Raw genomic sequence first — 17,209 nt, 5'->3', positions numbered from 1 at the left:
TGAGCCAGGACTCCTGGATTCAGTTCTTTATTTAATCCACCCCTGCCCTGCTGGGTGACCATAGGCAAGTCACACCCCTGCTCTGTGCCTCAGTTTCCGCACCTCAGTCACAGTGGGGATGGGAGGGTAATGAGGGGGCCCTTGAGAAGCACTTTGCTCTGCTCAGCCGGGTGATGGCGCTGGGACGCTCAAAGGGGAGCCAGGCTGCAGTGACACTGAATCACGTTCCCATGACCAGCTTTATTGGAGGAGGATTTTCCGTACAGGAGCAGAGCAGCACATTGTAACTACTGGGGCTAGCGAGGCCCCCCCCGACAGAATGGTCTCTGCTGAGCCACCCTCCTGGGCACAAGCCGCTGCAGCCTGCTCCCTGGGCAGTCTGAGGGCCTGGTCCTGGGTCCTGGTGGGATGTGTCCTGAACTGGGTCATTACCTGGATCATGACCCAGGGTCGGGAGTTCTCACTGCAAAAGCAAAGAAAGAAAACACGGGTTTGATCCAGAGTGTCCAGGAAATGCCCAGTTCCTTCTAGCCTCCCCCACCCCAACACACTGAGCTCCGGAGAGCCTGCCCAGGGCATGAGCAAGGCCAAAAGAGCCAGCTCCCCGGAACTGCCCAGGGCAACTGGATCACACCATTTCACCATCCCCAGCATCAGGTGGCAATGAGTGAATCTCGGCTTCCAGTTAGAAAGCCCTGGGGGTTGGAGAGAAAAGCGGGAAACCGTGACCCCAAACAGCTCAGGAACCATAAGGTGAGGAGCCAGAACCCGGCACTGATCAGCTGGAGACATCTTGTGCTGTCTGAGCCAGCCTCATGAATTTGGGGGCTGGACTCCCCTGGAGACTGCGGTGGGCAGTCCCTGATGGGAGCCCTTGCTGCTGGGGCGGAGGGAGCACAAGACTGGCTTGGAAGCCTTCAAAGCATCTTCACACTCCCACAGCCCCATTAGCAGAGTGCCCCCTAGTGGAGAGGGAGTGCTGCAGAGCATGTGGGAGAGGTCTCACCTTGAAGCCCTGCCATGTTTGGATCTCCCGGTAGAGTGTGTTCCCCGGGCACGCGGTGCGCACCATCTGCCGGTGCCCATGCACTGTGTAGTTGGCCCAGATCTTGGCGCCCTTCACTGCGCACAGCAGGAAGTTGTCACGCACCAGCGTGAGGGCAAATGCTTCCGGCAGCGTGTCCATGTAGTCCCCGATGAAACCCACGCCGTAGCCTTTACTGTTGTAGCCACGGGTGTGAGCGCCAACCCAGTGCCAACCCCGGCCCTGGTACATGTACCCATCTGATCCGACCACGAAGCTGCAGCAGGGCAAGAGCAGACAGAAGCTGAGGAAACAGATCCTGTTTCCCCTGCAGTTTGGATCTGGGCTTTCAGCCCACTAGAGAGACGTGGGTTGGCTGCCAAACAGGGCTGCCAGTCCAATCCAGGGAGGGTGGATGGGATTCCCCATGCCCTCCTGGGTGCCCACAGGGCTGGGGGAAGGCAGCTTTAATTTGCAGCCAGGCCTTTATAGGGGTTTGCACAAATTCATTTGCCCCCTCCTGGCCCTTATTTGGGTGGCACTGGCCTGCTGCCCTGCATATGTCACCTACAAGTCCTACAACACTCCCTTCAGCAGGGCTCTCCCAGCACTTGGGACTGAATGGGGTCGTGCTCATGAGACCAGAGCAGGTCTGGCTGTCTGCACAAGCTTGGCAGAGCCTGGGGACAGAGCCCTGTACTGGGCATGTCCCTGCCCTCGGGACATCAGGATTCATAGCATTTAAGACCGTAGGGGACCAGGCCAGAGAATTTCACCACTTACCCCCGCCTGGAGCCCAGTAACTTGTGTTTGGCTAAAGCATCTGCAAGCCAGGCCCCCAGCCTGGCTTTGGAGCCATCAAGAGATGGAGAATCCACCACTTCTCCTGGGAGTTTGTGCCAGTGGTTCATCCCCCTCCCTGGGAAACACTTGTGCCTGATTTCTCGTTTGAATTTGTCTGGCTTTAGCTTCCAGACACGGTGTCTCGTTGTGCCATTCTCCGCAACAGCCCGGCAGTACCCAGTGTTCTCTTATATACCGTCAACAAGGCCCTGCTCTAAGTTCTTTGTGATAAATTAAACCGATTGAGCTCTTCAAGTGTCTCGCTGTCAGGCACATTCTCCATCCCACACGTCATTTCTGTGGCTCTTTCCTGCACCTTCTCCTATTTTCCCGCATCCTTTTAAAACCATGGACACCTAAAGGGGGCGCTGCATGCCAGTGTCGGTCTCCCCAGTGCCGTAGACAGAGGGAAAATCATCCCCTACACCTGCTCTCAGCTCCCCTGTTTACACATCCAAGGGTCGCATTCACCCCTTTTTTTGTGCCACAACATTCCACTGGGAAGCTCATGTTAAGTTGTTTGTCTGTTATGACCGCAAAATGCCTTTTGGCCCCTGCTCTCCAGGATACAGGCCCCCACTCTGTAGTTTTGACCTTGGTTGTAGACTGGAGACCTTTGCATGTGACTGCATTACAATGCACTTTGTTTGAATGGACCCAGGTTTCCAAGCAAACCAGACTGTTCTGTATGACTGCTCTGTCCTCATCATTATTTCTCACCCTGCTAATCTTTTATTAGCAGCGATTTTTTATTTACTTCCGGATCATTGATGAAAATGTTGAATAGCGTCAGGCCCAGAACCAATCCCTTTGAAGCCCCCCTCGAAACATTTCTATTTAATGATGATTCCCCATTGACAACTCATTTTTGAGCTCTGTCATTTAGCCAGTGCCTGATCCATTTAACATGTGCTCTATTAATAGTGTATAGTGCTGATTTTGTAATCAGAATACCATGTGGTACTAAGTAAAATGTCTTTCAAAAATCTATTACATCTACATAGCTACCTTTGTCAACTGAACTTGTAATATTCTCAAAGGATGAAATCTGGTTTGTTTGACAAGACCTATTTTTGATATAACCATGTTGACTGGCATTAATTATATTCCTATTGTTAAATCCTTATCAAATGAATCCTGTATCAGGTTTTTCCTTAGTTTGCCTGAGGATGATGTTGGGCTAACTGGCCCATAGTTACCCAGATCACCCTGCTTACCATTTTTGAATATTGGCACATTAGCACTCTTCCAGTCTTCTGGAATTTCCTCAATACCCCATAATTTATTAAAAATGAACATCATTGGGCTAGAGATCTCCTCAGCCAACTCTTTTAGGATTCTTGGATGCAAATTATCAAGGTCTGTTAAGTTAAAATGTTTACCCTAGTAGCTGTTGCCTAAAATCCTTCTTCATCATCCTCATGTGATTCAAGATCATCCTGCTTCTTTCCAAATACAGAATAGAAATATTTAATGTTTAATACTTCTGCCTTATTTGCATCATTATGAACTATTTTACCATTTCATAGAATCATAGAATATCAGGGTTGGAAGGGACCTCAGGAGGTCATCTAGTCACTTAGGGGGAGGGATAGTTCAGTGGTTTGAGCATTGGCCTGCTTAAACCCAGGGTTGTGAGTTCAATCCTTGAGGGGGCCATTTAGGGATTGGGGGCAAAAATTGGGGATTGGTCCTGCTTGGAGCAGGGGGTTGGACTAGATGACCTCCTGAGGTCCCTTCCAACCCTGATATTCTATTATTCTAACCCCCTGCTCAAAGCAGGACCAATCCCCAATTTTTGCCCCAGATCCATAAATGGCCCCCTCAAGGATTGAACTCACAACCCTGGGTTTAGCAGGCCAATGCTCAAACCACTTGAGCTATCCCTCCCCGCCAAAAAATCTGGTCCTAAGTGATTTGCCCAAAATCACTCAGGGAGCATGCAATAGAGCAGGGAATTGAACCCCCATCTCTCAGGGGGCTATGCTAATGCCTAGACCAGTCTTCCTCTTACATCTCTGTCTAGTGATGGGTTTATGTTATTGTTGGGATTATTTTTATTCCTAATATACTTTAAAAACTTCTTATTGTCCTTAGCCCTGCCAGCCATGGATTTTTCTCTGGTGTCTTAAGCTTCCCCTATCAATTTCCTACCATTCATAACTTCTCATTTATATTGATTGCCATCCATTTCTTTTTTTTTCTGTTTGTTATATGTTGCTTTTTTATTTCTAATTGTTGCTAGGATGGGCTTTTAGCCACAGTCACCCTCTTTCTGGATTGTGGATTCATGGTGTTTTGGCCACCTAATAAATGCTTCTTAAAGAACTCCCAATTTTCATTCACTTTTTTTCTGTCCAAATGTTTCCTCCCCATCAGTTTGGCTCATCCTCTCCCTCAGTTTGGGGAAGCTAGACCTGTCGAAGCACCAAGATTGTATATTGCAGTGTGTGTAGGGTCAGCTCCTGGGGTCAGAATCCTGCCTCAGGGCCTGTCCTGTACTCTCATGTTGGGGGCTGTGTTTGAGCCATAGGAGGTTAGTGGCCTTTGTGGAGCAGAGAGTGGCTCTAAGGTGGGGACAGGCATCCAGACTAGGGAGGGGATGGGAAGGGAGAAGTGAGTTGGGGAGGATGGCACCCACTACCCTTGTCAGGGTGGAATGAAAGTGGCTCACCTATGTGTCATAGCCCCTATTCCTCCAGCAGGCAAAGGAGAGTTGCCTTTATGTCAAGGAGTCAGAGCCCACACTTCCCGGGACTGAGGCCCCCCATGATCACAGTGTGCATTGTAGCCAGGACTGTAAAGGCTCAAGCTGGCCCAGGATCTGCTGCAGGGCTGGGTGGGAGGCCTGGAGCTGAGCCAGGACACAGCAGATGCTGCACACCATCAGTACTATATTTCAGGGATGCAAGGCTCCAGCCGGCAAGGCCCCTCCCCCCAGGCTTTATCATGGGCTGCCCAGTCCCAAACAACCTGATGGGCACTAGCTGAGCCCAGTGCATTCTGGGTAGACCATGCCCCTGCTCACCTGTAGCCGATGTCGTCCCAGCCACGGTCGACCTGGTGGAAGTGCTGCATGGCCCTCATGTCAGCGGCGCATTCAGGGAAGGTCCGGCAGGGCTGGCTGGGTGAGCTGGTGTGGTGGATATACACGAAGCTCAGGGGCAGCTTGAGCTGCGTGGGGGTCCCCTTGTAGGGCTTGGCCCCCCACATGCAGCGGGGGATGATGGCCGGGCATTCTGGAGGCAAATGCACACAGCAGGGTGAGACATAGGCCCCTTGAACCCAAGCCCCTCATGCTGCCAACACAGTTGCCTGGCATTGCAGTCTACGTGCCAGACCAAGGGGAATGGCTGAGTGCTGGGAACTCTGGGTCTGACCACAGTTCCCGCTGTATTCCACAAGTCCCCAACCCCATGTGCCTCAGTTTCCCCCCTGATACAGTTGTGTAATGCTGCCCCCTGCCAACCCCAGGACACTCTGGGGCCAAGATAGGGAACATGCTGCCGGGAGGGGAGGCCTCACCGGGCTGCTCGGAACATGTGTCCCCCTAGCAGAGAAATGTTCAGTCCCTTCCAGCAGTTTGGGGTTTTTTCCTCCACAAGTTTTCAACAAAATGATTTGAAACAAACGTTTATTGGCAGGTTCCCCTACCCCTTCAGGAGAAGGGAACAATGCGGGGAACCCACCCCCAAAGGGGTCTGTTTCGAATGAAAGAGCGGCTCAAACACAGAACCGGACCCGAGCAGCACTGTCTCCCTGCAACAGGCAGAACCGGACCCGAGGCCCAGAGCCGCACCATGACCTGCAATGGGCAGAACCGGACCCGAGGCGCAGAGCCGCACAGTCTCCCTGCAATGGGCAGAACTGGACCCGAGGCCCAGAGCTGCACAGTCTCCCTGCAATGGGCAGACCCTGAAGTGCAGATCTGGGGTTCCAGAGTCTGGATCTGAATGGGAACTCCCCACAGCCCGGGAGCTGGGATTCAGCAGGTGGTGCTGTAAGCCCCATGTGGGCCAGGGGGTGGTGTTTGCTCCAGGCTCATTTCTAGAAACACGTAGCCCTGTTAGTGTAGCATGGCCCTGGCTGGTGAGGGGAGAGAAATAAGCACCTACCCAGGTAGGCCTCCGTGAACTCCTGCACCGCCCGGCTCGCAGTGGCCCGCAGCTTCTCATCCCCAACCCCGCTAAGCAGTGGCACCGTCCGGGGCAGCACCCGGAGCAGCTGGAGGGAGCGCATCACCTGCTCCTCTAGCTGCCTGGCCTCGGTGAGCTGCACAAAATTCTGGCGCCTGAAGTTGCTCCTGGCCTGGCCATCCCCGGCCAGGCCATCCCCAGTGTAGTACTCTCTCAGCAGGGTGCTCATCGGGGCCGCGGACATGCCTTGCCCTGCCAGGTGTGCCCCCAGTATCGCCCCGTCCAGCGCCCCATTGACGAAGGCATCAGTGAGGTGTGAGGGGCGGCCCAGGAGGGTGAAGTTTTGGGGCTCGGACACGCTGTCCCAGCAGCCATTCGGCCCCATGGGCACCTGGCTCTCGTTGGCCTGGGCCAGGAGAAAGGCCATGCCCAGGGCCTTGGCAATGGTCACTGCGTAGAGGGCATCTATAGTCAGGGGCGGGCCCGGATGTGTCTGGTTCGACGGCTCAGTCATAACTAGCGAAGGCTCCAAAGCCTCGGGGGGCAGCGGCATCTCCCGCCTCCCCTTCAGCCCTGCTTCAATCCCAGCCATCAAGGGGCTTACAGCCACTGTGGTGCCATCAGGGAGCAGCACCACCCCCTGCTCAGTAGAGGAGGCCTGGACTTTGTGCTTCAAGAGACGCATGAGGAAGGATCTCTGCTCCTGGCTCAGGAAGGGCAGGTCTGGGGGCACGACGGGCGCCGCCCCCAGCAGGAGCTGGTAGAACTCGCTGTCACAGCATCCCAGGCCCCGGGCGAGCTCCGTCACGGTCAGGTTGAGGCGTCCGTCCAGGTGGTAAGATTCCAGCACTTCTACGACTTGGATCACGGAGTTCATGTGAAACGGGAGGGAGCCTGGGAGGGGAGGAGCAGGAGATACTATAAGATCCCTGCCCGTCTGCCCAGCCCTTGCACTGCTTACCGGGTTGAGCAAGGGCAGCCCAAGTTGGCAAGTTCTGCACTCCCAGGGACGGGTGCTATTGAGGAAAACGGGATAATCTAAGTGCTCAGTCACGCTCTGGGCCACCCGGGCTGAGGGACTGGACCAGTACAGAACAACTGGTGCTATTGGTGAGGAGGACATGGCAGTTTACTGAGGTCTTGTCCACATGGCGCTGGGGTCCGGACTGAGGGGTGTGATCTGCTCTAACGTGTTGTGCTCCAGCTGCCCCATGTGACCTGCTGGCATGCTCTAAGGTAAAGCTCATGCTGACCTAGACCCATTTAAACAGGGCTACATTAATGTGCGCTCGATACCCTTTTGTTCATGCCAGCAGCGTCTACACAGGCATTGAGAGCACTACACAGTAGAGTCCTCTGCAGGTTACACCCCTGGAGTCCAGACTGCAGCACCATGAAAACAAGCCCTGGGTATAATGGGGGTTCAAGCTGATAACGCGCTGTGCAGCCCAACAGCCCCTACAAACCATCAGACACCCCGCTGGCAGAGATTGTGGGAATCCTACCAAACCAGGTCTCCCCCAGGCTGCTGGTGGCTGCAGCCAGGGCATCTCCACGTTTTGAGATGGAATCCAAAAGCAAATGAAACCGTTGCTGACTGTGTGGTTGGGTTAAGGAAATTAACAGAGTTCTGTCAGTTTGGAGGCAGTTGAAATGAGGCAACACGGGACTGATCAGTGTGTGGTCTGCAAAATGAAGCAAACCAAACCCGGATATTCACAGGCTGATTTGGCTGTAGGATGTGCACAAGAAATTGCTGCGTCAATGGAGGTGGCTACTAAAAATGCCACAGAGTTTCAACAGCATCATGTAATCTGTGCCACAGATATACCGGGGGTCAAGCAGAGAGCACAACTCAGAGCCCTCTGAAAAGATGTTTGCTTTCGCTGTCACAAACTGTCTTGCAATACAAGTGATTGGCTCAAGGACACACTCTGCTGGAATTGCAAGAAAATTGGGGCACACACAGAAGATGGGCTGGTCAGGGCAAAACATGCTGCCCCCAGGTGGCAAGGGCAGCATCAGGTGATTTCCGATTCAGCTTGTTGATGGCAATGTGGAGTGCACTGAGGATGCTGGAGTACCTCCCCTGGGGCTTAGAAGACAAGACCTGAAGTGTTATTTGGATTCCTTTGCAGGTGGCAGGAATTGGTAGCATGGAGTGTATTATTGATAGTAATAAACTGGTAATTCTTTCTGGCCTGCCCTTTCACACTAAAGGAGGAAGAGTACAGTAAACTCCTCACTTAATGTTGTAGTTATGTTCCTGAAAAATGTGACTTTATACAAAACGATGTTAAGCGAAACCAATTTCCCCATAAGAATTAATGTAAATTGGGGGTGGGGCTTAGGTTCCAGGGAATTTTTTTTCGCCAGACAAAAGACATTATATACTGTATGTAGTGTACAGGAATTGAGTAATGCCCCTTTAATAGTTTGGAGCCCTCTAGTGGCATCCCTGTCTTTAGGTTGCAGAAGCCAGCCAGACCCCTGCCCAAGCAGCCCGGCACATATGTTTGTACATCATTAACACACATGGCTGTTTGGGATCCCGCTCTGCCAATGTGGGGTCCCCGTATTGCTAATGCTGGGTAGAGAGTACAGACACTGTCGCTGCCCAACTCTGAGGTTGAAGATTTAGGGTTGTTTTGTAAAATAGTTTGAAGAAACATAACACTTAAGAGAGACGGGACAATGTGAGCCCCCCACTCCTGTACGCCTGGCATCCCCTGCTATCGTCCCAAGTGACCCCTGAGATCCCACTCACTGAGAGAGACTGGAGGGAATAAATCCCACCCCAGCCACCCCCACCAGACTTCCTCTCTTTCCCAACTGGCTCCTTTGATCTTTAGGCAGCAGGTTGCAGCGAATCACTTTCACTCTGTGCCCCGTAGGGTCACTTTCCCCTTGCTAGTTGGTTGGGTATTTTGGGGGGGGGGGGGAAACAGGAGAAACAGAAACTGCTCGTCAAGCCCCAGTGTAGGCATACCCTTAGTCTCAGTTTCCATCTCTCAAACTGGGCAATAGCTCTGCCCGGCCCCATGGTGCGTAAACATTCAGGTGTTAAAGATGGAGAGGTGCTCAGACACCCCAGTAACGAGGCCGCCAGAAGTACCTCAGCGAGCGAGGTAGCTAGACCTTCACAAATTGGGCTTAAATTGACTATATTTCATGTTGATAGGTGCCATTCAAACACTCCCCAGCCAGCGTTCCCATGCTTGGGGTCCTGCCGAGAGCCTGCTGAGAGCTGAACTTTTACTTAAAGACCTAACTTCTGCAGTCCTGGGATTAGGCCCGAATCTCAGCTGACATTATAAACAAAGATGAGTTTCTAGCTCTCCTGCCAACAGAGGTGACCCCCAGCATGACCCCAATGGCTCCAAAACCAGAACACAAAGAATCAGCACTCAGAATGTATTGTTTCAGAGTAGCAGCCGTGTTAGTCTGTATTCGCAAGAAGAAAAGGAGTACTTGTGGCAAAATTTATTTGTTAGTCTCTAAGGTGCCACAAGTACTCCTTTTCTTTTTTCAGAATGTATTGTTTCTTCTAATCTCATGATTTGGGGGGGTCAGACTCATGATTTCTGACGGTGTGGGGGTGGCTGTGCGATTCCCCTGCAGCCTTCCCAGTCCAGACATTGCATCTGGGGGTACATGAGAGACTAGGAGAGAAATTGACTAGAAGTGGATTAGAAGCAAAGTGAAACTATCAGAAGTCTGGCCCAGGTCCTGAACCTCCTGGCCCCCAGCCCCCTCGCTCGCCCTGAGCCCCAAGGGACGATCAGGAAAGGACAGATGCGATTTCACTTCCCAGCCACATAAACGCTCCCTGTGGTTGGTGGCATTCATCAGGGCAGCTCTAAGCTAGCATGAAACCAACTCCTCTGGCTCCAGTGCAGGAGCTGAATGAAACGCACAGGCAAAGAGCCACCAGGGTGAGATTCCCCACCTCTTCCCTGTGACCTGGGCTGGTATCCAAAAGGAAAGCTGTGGTTTTACTCCCGTCCCTTTCAGCCTCTCACCTCACCTGAGCTGCTCGGCTAGCCCAGGGCTGGCCCCACGGTGAGGCCCCACAGAGCAACCACACAGGTCTCCCCACTGCAGAGCAGCTCCAGCTATGCTCCTACCTTTGCTAGGCTCCAGCCAGGTGCAGAGACCCAGCAGCACAGCGAGGAACCCCAACTTTGTCTGGCACATCTTCTCCAAGGGCAGCGCCAGTCTCCTGATCTTAGGACGGAGCGAGCCACACGGCTCCCTACAGGGAAACAGCAAAAATCAATAGACAGGTGTCAAAGTCTCCATCCTCAGGGCTGCTGTGCCCAGGGGAGGGCGAAGGGCAGCACTGTGTACTCCCAGACTTTGCCCCTTCACCTTGGAGCTGCAGGGGCGACAGGTTTGTAGAATTTTTGGTGGTGCCCAGAACACCTCCCCACCTCCCTCCCTGGCAACCTCCCCACACACACCTGCCGAAGGCTCTGGGAGGGAGTTTGGGTCGGGGAGGGAGTCTGGGGTTCAGGCGATTGGGGTGCATGAGGGGGTGGGGATGCAGGCTCTGAGAGGGAGTTTGGGTGCAGGGGTGTGCGGGGTCAGGCTCTGAGAGGGAGTTTGGTGGGGGACAGGGTCTGGGGTGCAGGCTCTGGGCTGGGGCAGGGGATTGGGGTGCAGGGTGCAGGCTCTGGAAGGGAATCTGGGTGCAGAAGGGGTGAGAGGTCGGGCTCTGGGGGGGAGTTGGGGTGGGGGAGGGGGTCTGGAGTGCAGGCTCTGGGGGGGAGTTGGGGTGCAGGCTCTGGGCAGGGGTGCAGGAGGGGGTGGGGGTGCGGGCTCTGGGAGGGAGTTTGGGGGCGAGAGGGGGTGCAGGAGGAAATCTGGGGGCCGGAGGGGGTGCTTGCGGAGGGGGTGTGGGTGCAGGCTCTGGAAGTGGATGGGAGGGTTGGATGCTGACCTGGGGCACCCCCCTCCGGCAGCTGCGGGTCTCCTCACGCTGCTGTCTCCAGGCTCCGCCCCTGCAGCTTCCCATTGGCCGCAGCGGCGTCTGGGGGCGGGGGCGGGGGCGGCGCGCGGCGGCGGCACGACCCCCTCGCACGGGCTGCAAGGACCCGCCGGCGGCCACGTGGCGCGAGCGCGCGGGAAGCCGCTCAGCCCGCTGCGCCGCTGGGTGGCGGCGGGAGCCCCGGGCTGTTTTAAATCGCCCGGCGGCGGCAGGTGGGGCCGGGGGGCGGTGGGAAACTTTGCTGGAGCCGGGCTCCTGGGACAGGAATATTCCTGGTGCCCGGGCTCCACGGGCCCATAGAACTCGCCGCCACTCAGGCCTGTCCAGAGTGCATTGCCCCCCGTCTCCCGCGCACCCCCCCAGTCCACCCCTCCCTGCCCCCTCCTGTCTCCCTGCCCCCTCCTGTCCCCTGGCTCCCTGCCCCCCTCCTGTCCCCTGGCTCCCTGCCCCCCTCCTGTCCCTCCGCCCCATCCCTCCCTGCCCCCTCCTGCCCCCTCCCTCCCTGCCCCCTCCTGTCCCTCTGCCCCCTCCCTCCCTGCCCCCTCCTGCCCCTTGGCTCCCTGCCCCCTCCTGTCCCCCTGCCCCATCCCTCCCTGCCCCCTCCTGCCCCCTGGCTCCCTGCCCCCTCCTGTCCCCCTGCCCCATCCCTCCCTGCCCCCTTCTGTCCCCTGGCTCCCTGCCCCCTCCTGTCCCTCCGCCCCATCCCTCCCTGCCCCCTCCTGTCCCCCTGCCCCATCCCTCCCTGCCCCCTTCTGTCCCCTGGCTCCCTGCCCCCCTCCTGTCCCTCCGCCCCATCCCTCCCTGCCCCCTCCTGTCCCCCTGCCCCATCCCTCCCTGCCCCCTCCTGCCCCCTGGCTCCCTGCCCCCTCCTGTCCCTCCGCCCCATCCCTCCCTGCCCCCTCCTGTCCCCCTGCCCCATCCCTCCCTGCCCCCTTCTGTCCCCTGGCTCCCTGCCCCCTCCTGTCCCTCTGCCCCATCCCTCCCTGCCCCCCCGTCCCCCTGCCCCCTCCTGTCCCTCCGCCCTATCCCTCCCTGCCCCCTTCTGTCCCCTGGCTCTCTGCCCCCTCCTGTCCCTCCGCCCCATCCCTCCCTGCCCCCTTCTGCCCCCTTCTGCCCCCTGGCTCCCTGCCCCCTCCTGTCCCTCCGCCCCATCCCTCCCTGGCTCTCTGCCCCCTCCTGTCCCTCCGCCCCATCCCTCCCTGCCCCCTTCTGTCCCCTGGCTCTCTGCCCCCTCCTGTCCCTCCGCCCCATCCCTCCCTGCCCCCTTCTGCCCCCTTCTGCCCCCTGGCTCCCTGCCCCCTCCTGTCCCTCCGCCCCATCCCTCCCTGGCTCTCTGCCCCCTCCTGTCCCTCCGCCCCATCCCTCCCTGCCCCCTTCTGTCCCCTGGCTCTCTGCCCCCTCCTGTCCCTCCGCCCCATCCCTCCCTGCCCGCTCCTGTCTCCCTGCCCCTTCCTGTCCCTCTGCCATAGACTTTCCCGTCCCTCTTTCATGGGGTTCCCTGCCCCTCCCATGCCATCACTTCCTGTTGCTTTGGAGGCCCCAGTCCTGCTGCCTGCACACCCGGAGTAACTCAGGAGGCAGGAGGGCACCATGGGGTGCAGTGAGCCCGCACTGGAGACCAGGCAGGAGACCAGAGGGGGCAGTACCCAGCTGAGCCTGCGTGTCACCTCAGGGTGGTGACCCTTACTCTCTGCAGAGCGAGGAATGGAGGCAAGCCAGAGCCAGATGGGGCATCTTACCTGGGGCTTCAGGAAATATCTACCCCTGGCCACCAAGTAGCCATGGCGGGGAGGGGGGGCAGGTCCCAATTCTGGCTGGGACTAGAGCAGATCTTTGGAAACCAGCCAGGCTGGATTAAAAATCCCAGGTGCTGGGGAGTCCCTGTGGCCCAGCTGGCTAGGCTGTGCCAAAATTAGTAATTTGCACCTTATTTCCAGTCTGGATCTGTCTGGCTTCCAATGTTTGACCCCTCTCGGCAGGACTGAAGGGCCCAGGGATAAATCGCTGCTCCCCAGGTGGGTGCATACAGACTGATCACCCCCCCACACCTTCGGGTCTGGAAATGCAGCCGGGCCCGCAAACAGCCCTGCCCTGGCCAGCCCTCAGGCTGCCTGCGGAGCTACCTCTGCCAGGCTCCCCTGAACCGTCCCGCTGAATTAGTGGCCATTCAGCGGGGCTCTGCTCCCTGTCCTGGTGCACGGGTTTGACCCTGCTATGCCACTAGGACTGGGCTTTCCAGGGACCCCCAGACTGGCCTGGCTTCTAAGGACACCACAGTTCTCCCACATTCCTGGCTCATGACGCCATGGGGCCGGGGGGGTGGGGGGCGAGCTGAGGGTCTTTGGGGCCCTAACTGAACATTGTCAGCCTGTCCAGCTTGTACCTTGAACTCCAGCTGAATCTCCTGGCCTGGGAAAATCACATCGTCCTTGTCCTGGGCTCACCCCGATTTCCTGCTCTGAGCACTCGGTGTCAGGGGAGGGCAAGAGGTAACATTTGCCCAGGGGGCCTCAGGTGGGGGCAGCAGGCCCCACCCAGGAGGAACCTTGCCCTGTTTTTTCCCCCTCCACCCTCGCCCCGGCGACTCTTCTCTGTGCTGGAAGGACATGCTGAGTTTCCTGTGGGCTGGGTGGGCACTTTCCCATTCACCACGTGCCAGGCTCTGTGTGCTGCTATGGCAGCTCCTGGAAGGAAATGAGCAGGGCCAGACTGTGCCTTTGGAGCCTTAGCACAGCAGGGGCAGAGGTGGGAAGGGGCAAAACAAGACAGGGATGAGAGAGCTGGGGGCTGCAGGTTGGGAGTGAGGGGTGCCGGCAGAGCTGTGCTGGCGGCCAGGGCTGGGATATCAGGGGCTGCAGGTGGGAGTGACGGGCACCAGCAGAGCTGTGCTGGGGGGGGGGCAGGGATGGGATAGCAGGGGCTGTGGTTGGGATTGAGGGGCACCAGCAGAGCCGTGCTGGAGGGCAGGATTGAGCTAGCAGGGGCTGCGGGTCGGGATTGAGTGGTACTGGAGGAGCTGTGGGGGCAGGGCTGGGATAGCAGGGGCTGTGGGTTGGGATTGAGGGGAGCCGGCAGAGCTGTGGTGGGAGCCCAGGGCTGGGATAATAGGGGGCTGAGGGTTGTGATTGAGGGGCACCGGCAGAGCTGTGGGGGCAGGGCTGGGATAGCAGGGGCTGTGGGTGGGATTGAGGGGCACCAGCAGAGCTGTGCTGGAGGGCAGGATTGAGCTAGCAGGGGCTGCGGGTCGGGATTGAGGGGTACTGGAGGAGCTGTGGGGGCAGGGCTGGGATAGCAGGGGCTGCGGGCCGGGATTGAGGGGCACCGGCAGAGCTGTGGGGGCAGGGCTGGGATAGCAGGGGCTGTGGGTGGGATTGAGGGGCACTGGCAGAGCTGGGGGCGGTGTAGGGCTGAGATAGCAGGGGCTGTGGGTGGGATTGAGGGGCACCGGCAGAGCTGGGGGGCCAGGGCTGGGATAGCAGGGGCTGTGGGTGGGATTGAGGGGCATCGGCAGAGCTGTGGGCAGTGTAGGGCTGGGATAATAGGGGGCTGAGGGTCGTGATTGAGGGGCACCGGCAGAGCTGTGGGGGCAGGGCTGGGATAGCAGGGGCTGCGGGCTGGGATTGAGGGGCACTGGCAGAGCTGGGGGTGGTGTAGGGCTGGGATAGCAGGGGCTGCAGGTCAGGAGTGAGGGGCACTGGCAGAGCTGGGGGCGGTGTAGGGCTGGGATAGTAGGGGCTGCGGGCCGGGATTGAGGGGCACCGGCAGAGCTGTGGGGGCAGGGCTGGGATAGCAGGGGCTGTGGGTGGGAGTGAGGGGCACTGGCAGAGCTGGGGGCGGTGTAGGGCTGGGATAGCAGGGGCTGCAGGTCAGGAGTGAGGGGCACTGGCAGAGCTGGGGGCGGTGTAGAGCTGGGATAGCAGGGGCTGCAGGTCAGGAGTGAGGGGCACCGGCAGAGGGATGACTGGGGTGCTCAGGGATGGGATAGCAGAGGTTTCAGGTCAGGGCAGGCTGTCCTGCGCAGAGTGCTCAGAGTTGCCCTGTATCTGCCCTTCCTCTGTTCTGCCCCTGCTCCCAGAATGCACCAGGCCCTGGACTGAACTCTTCCCCTGCGGGCTGAGCTGGTTTTGTTTGCTGTGATCCTGTTGGATGGGCAGAGGGGGAAGTGACAGTCCCACCCCAGAGCCAACGCCCACCTCTGTCACCCAGCACCCTTAGCCCCGGATCAACCCAGCCTGGTCAGACGGGTTCATCCTCCCTGCCTGGGGAAGATAAACCAATGACTTGCCAGGGAGGGAGGGAGGGGTGGGTGTGTGGGTGTGTGTGGCCGGCCACAGCCACACAGCTGCTGTTACTGCACTAACTTGGGCGGAAGCTGCTGCGTAGATGGACCCTAAGCGTGGAGCAGGCGCTAGGGGAAAACCCCCCAGCCTGGGGATTCCTTGCCGAGATTCCTGGGTGCTGCCCATCCCCGTGGCTCCTGTGGCTGCCCCGCGGGCCCAGCAATGCCTCTGGAGGGCGACTTGCATTACCTGGGAGAAGAGGTGACCCAGGCAGCAGGGGGTCTGACTTACTGATAAAATTGGCCTCTTCGCTCCATGGTGCTCGGCGGGCTGGGTCAGTACCGGCACCTACCAGTAACGGATCGGGGTGGGGAGCAGCCGAGCCCAGACAGGAGAAATGACTCAGTCCAGGCTGCCCAAGGAGTTGGTGGCAGAGCCAGGAATGGAGCTCAGGTCTCCTGGGCAGTGACGATTCTTAGTGTCCACGTAGTTCCTGGCATGGCCACGGCACCATGTGGAGATTAGCCAAGGAATCCACACGGCCCGAGGAGAGGATCCTCCTCATTGGTCTGAGCTCCTGCGTCACTGTGCATTGCCCAGACGGGGGAGCTGAGGTAAACATGGGGGAGTGGGTCACCCCAGGCCACCGTGACAGAGAAAAGCTGAAAGCTCAGGTCTGCAGCAAGCGCCCATTCCAACCGAACCGTGCTGTGGGGAGGGGAGCACTCTGTCCAGTGGTGAACGAGGGTGTTAGGAGCATGGGAAGGTTCTGGCATTGTACCAAGAATTGTACCAAGCCATGTGTGTGGCACTTTGCCCAGGCCTGGGTGCCCAGCCTCCAGGAGGGATCACTGCTCGAGCTCCGCTTGGTCCCAGAAAAGAGTCTGAGCTGGGCAGGAGAAGAAAGGAGACTTGATCCAGCCTTCATCAACCCCTTCTGATGTATAGCACTTACCTGGTGCTGAGCTCCCGCGGGCCCCTTTTCCCCACAGCCGGACTCTCTCCGCTCAGCTGCCCCTGGCGTTCCTGGGCAGTAGGAGGCTCCGGTGGCTCTTATATATCCTGTGAATAGCCAGGATTGCATGAGAAATCTGCAATGACTTCACTGCAGCGGCACGTCGCCCGTTCACTGCACAGCTAATGTCATCTCAGCCAGCTCCCTGCCCCCGTCGGGACTTCCCCAGGAATTCCTGACCTGCTGACCTGCTTCCCTCCCTGACCTGCCCAGGAAGCTCCCTTGCACCCACTAGCCCCACTCCGTGCCCGCAGGAATTCCCCTGGGCACTCGAGCTGCTCTCTGTAGTAGGAACCCTCTTGGCCATGCTCCTATGGAATGACGATCACCTCAGCCCTGGGTGTGGGGCTGGCACTTCTCCCTGTGGCCATGAAAGGCCCAGGGCCAGGCAGGAAGCATCAGACACACACGGGGCTCTGGAGAGAGCTGGTTTTGCTTGGCTGGTTTGTTTCAGCGGAGGGAGTTAAAGTGAGAGCAGCGTGTGCACCTGTGCGTGCATGCATCTGTAGTCACCTACAGGCAATTGTGCGTACAAGCATGTGCGTATGGGCATGAATGTATGCGGGTGTGTGTTCACATGCAGAGGTGTGTAGGTGTGTGTGTAACTCACACACCTCCTGGATGTGGTGTTCTGTCCCATCAAATGGCACTGAGACCACTTAAAGAGAGAGATTAATAAGTTTCCTCTACAGTTTTAGCTAAGAGCCAGTTGGCTTTTAGCTCATGCAGTAGAGGCTCATGCACTAAGCTCCAGCAGTCCCAGGTTCAATCCCACCCGACGATGATTGGGGTCTGTCGGTGTTACATGTGCACACATTCAGGTATGTGTAGGCATGCACGCACATGCAGGTAGTGTGTGTAGGTGTGTGGTCACATGCAGGGGTGTGTAGGTGTGTGTGCACATGCAGGCGTGTATAGGCG

At 57.7% G+C, this 17,209-nt stretch overlaps 1 protein-coding gene across 2 annotated transcripts; it reads right to left on the bottom strand.

The window, feature by feature from the left end:
- Positions 1-230: 230 nt before the first annotated feature.
- On the bottom strand, positions 231-16,295 carry PGLYRP2 (peptidoglycan recognition protein 2). 2 transcript variants are annotated; one of them, XM_074934998.1, is made up of 6 exons: positions 16,229-16,295; positions 10,131-10,258; positions 5,983-6,897; positions 4,896-5,106; positions 1,007-1,301; positions 231-463 (listed from the first exon to the last, which is right to left on the bottom strand). In XM_074934998.1, the coding sequence occupies exons 2-6, from the start codon at positions 10,198-10,200 to the stop codon at positions 461-463; spliced, it is 1,494 nt and encodes a 497-aa protein (XP_074791099.1). In that variant the 5' UTR covers positions 10,201-10,258; positions 16,229-16,295; the 3' UTR covers positions 231-460. The 2 variants fall into 2 exon arrangements, with proteins under 2 accessions (XP_074791099.1, XP_074791098.1); XM_074934997.1 differs by lacking the exon at positions 16,229-16,295 and adding an exon at positions 10,946-11,011.
- Between the last annotated feature and the right edge of the window lie 914 nt (positions 16,296-17,209).

This window comes from Natator depressus, chromosome 20 (genome assembly GCF_965152275.1).
Source record: "Natator depressus isolate rNatDep1 chromosome 20, rNatDep2.hap1, whole genome shotgun sequence".
Classification (NCBI taxonomy): domain Eukaryota; kingdom Metazoa; phylum Chordata; order Testudines; family Cheloniidae; genus Natator; species Natator depressus.
The sequence above is the reverse complement of the archived record's forward strand: the minus strand, read 5'-3'. Positions and strand labels throughout refer to the sequence as shown.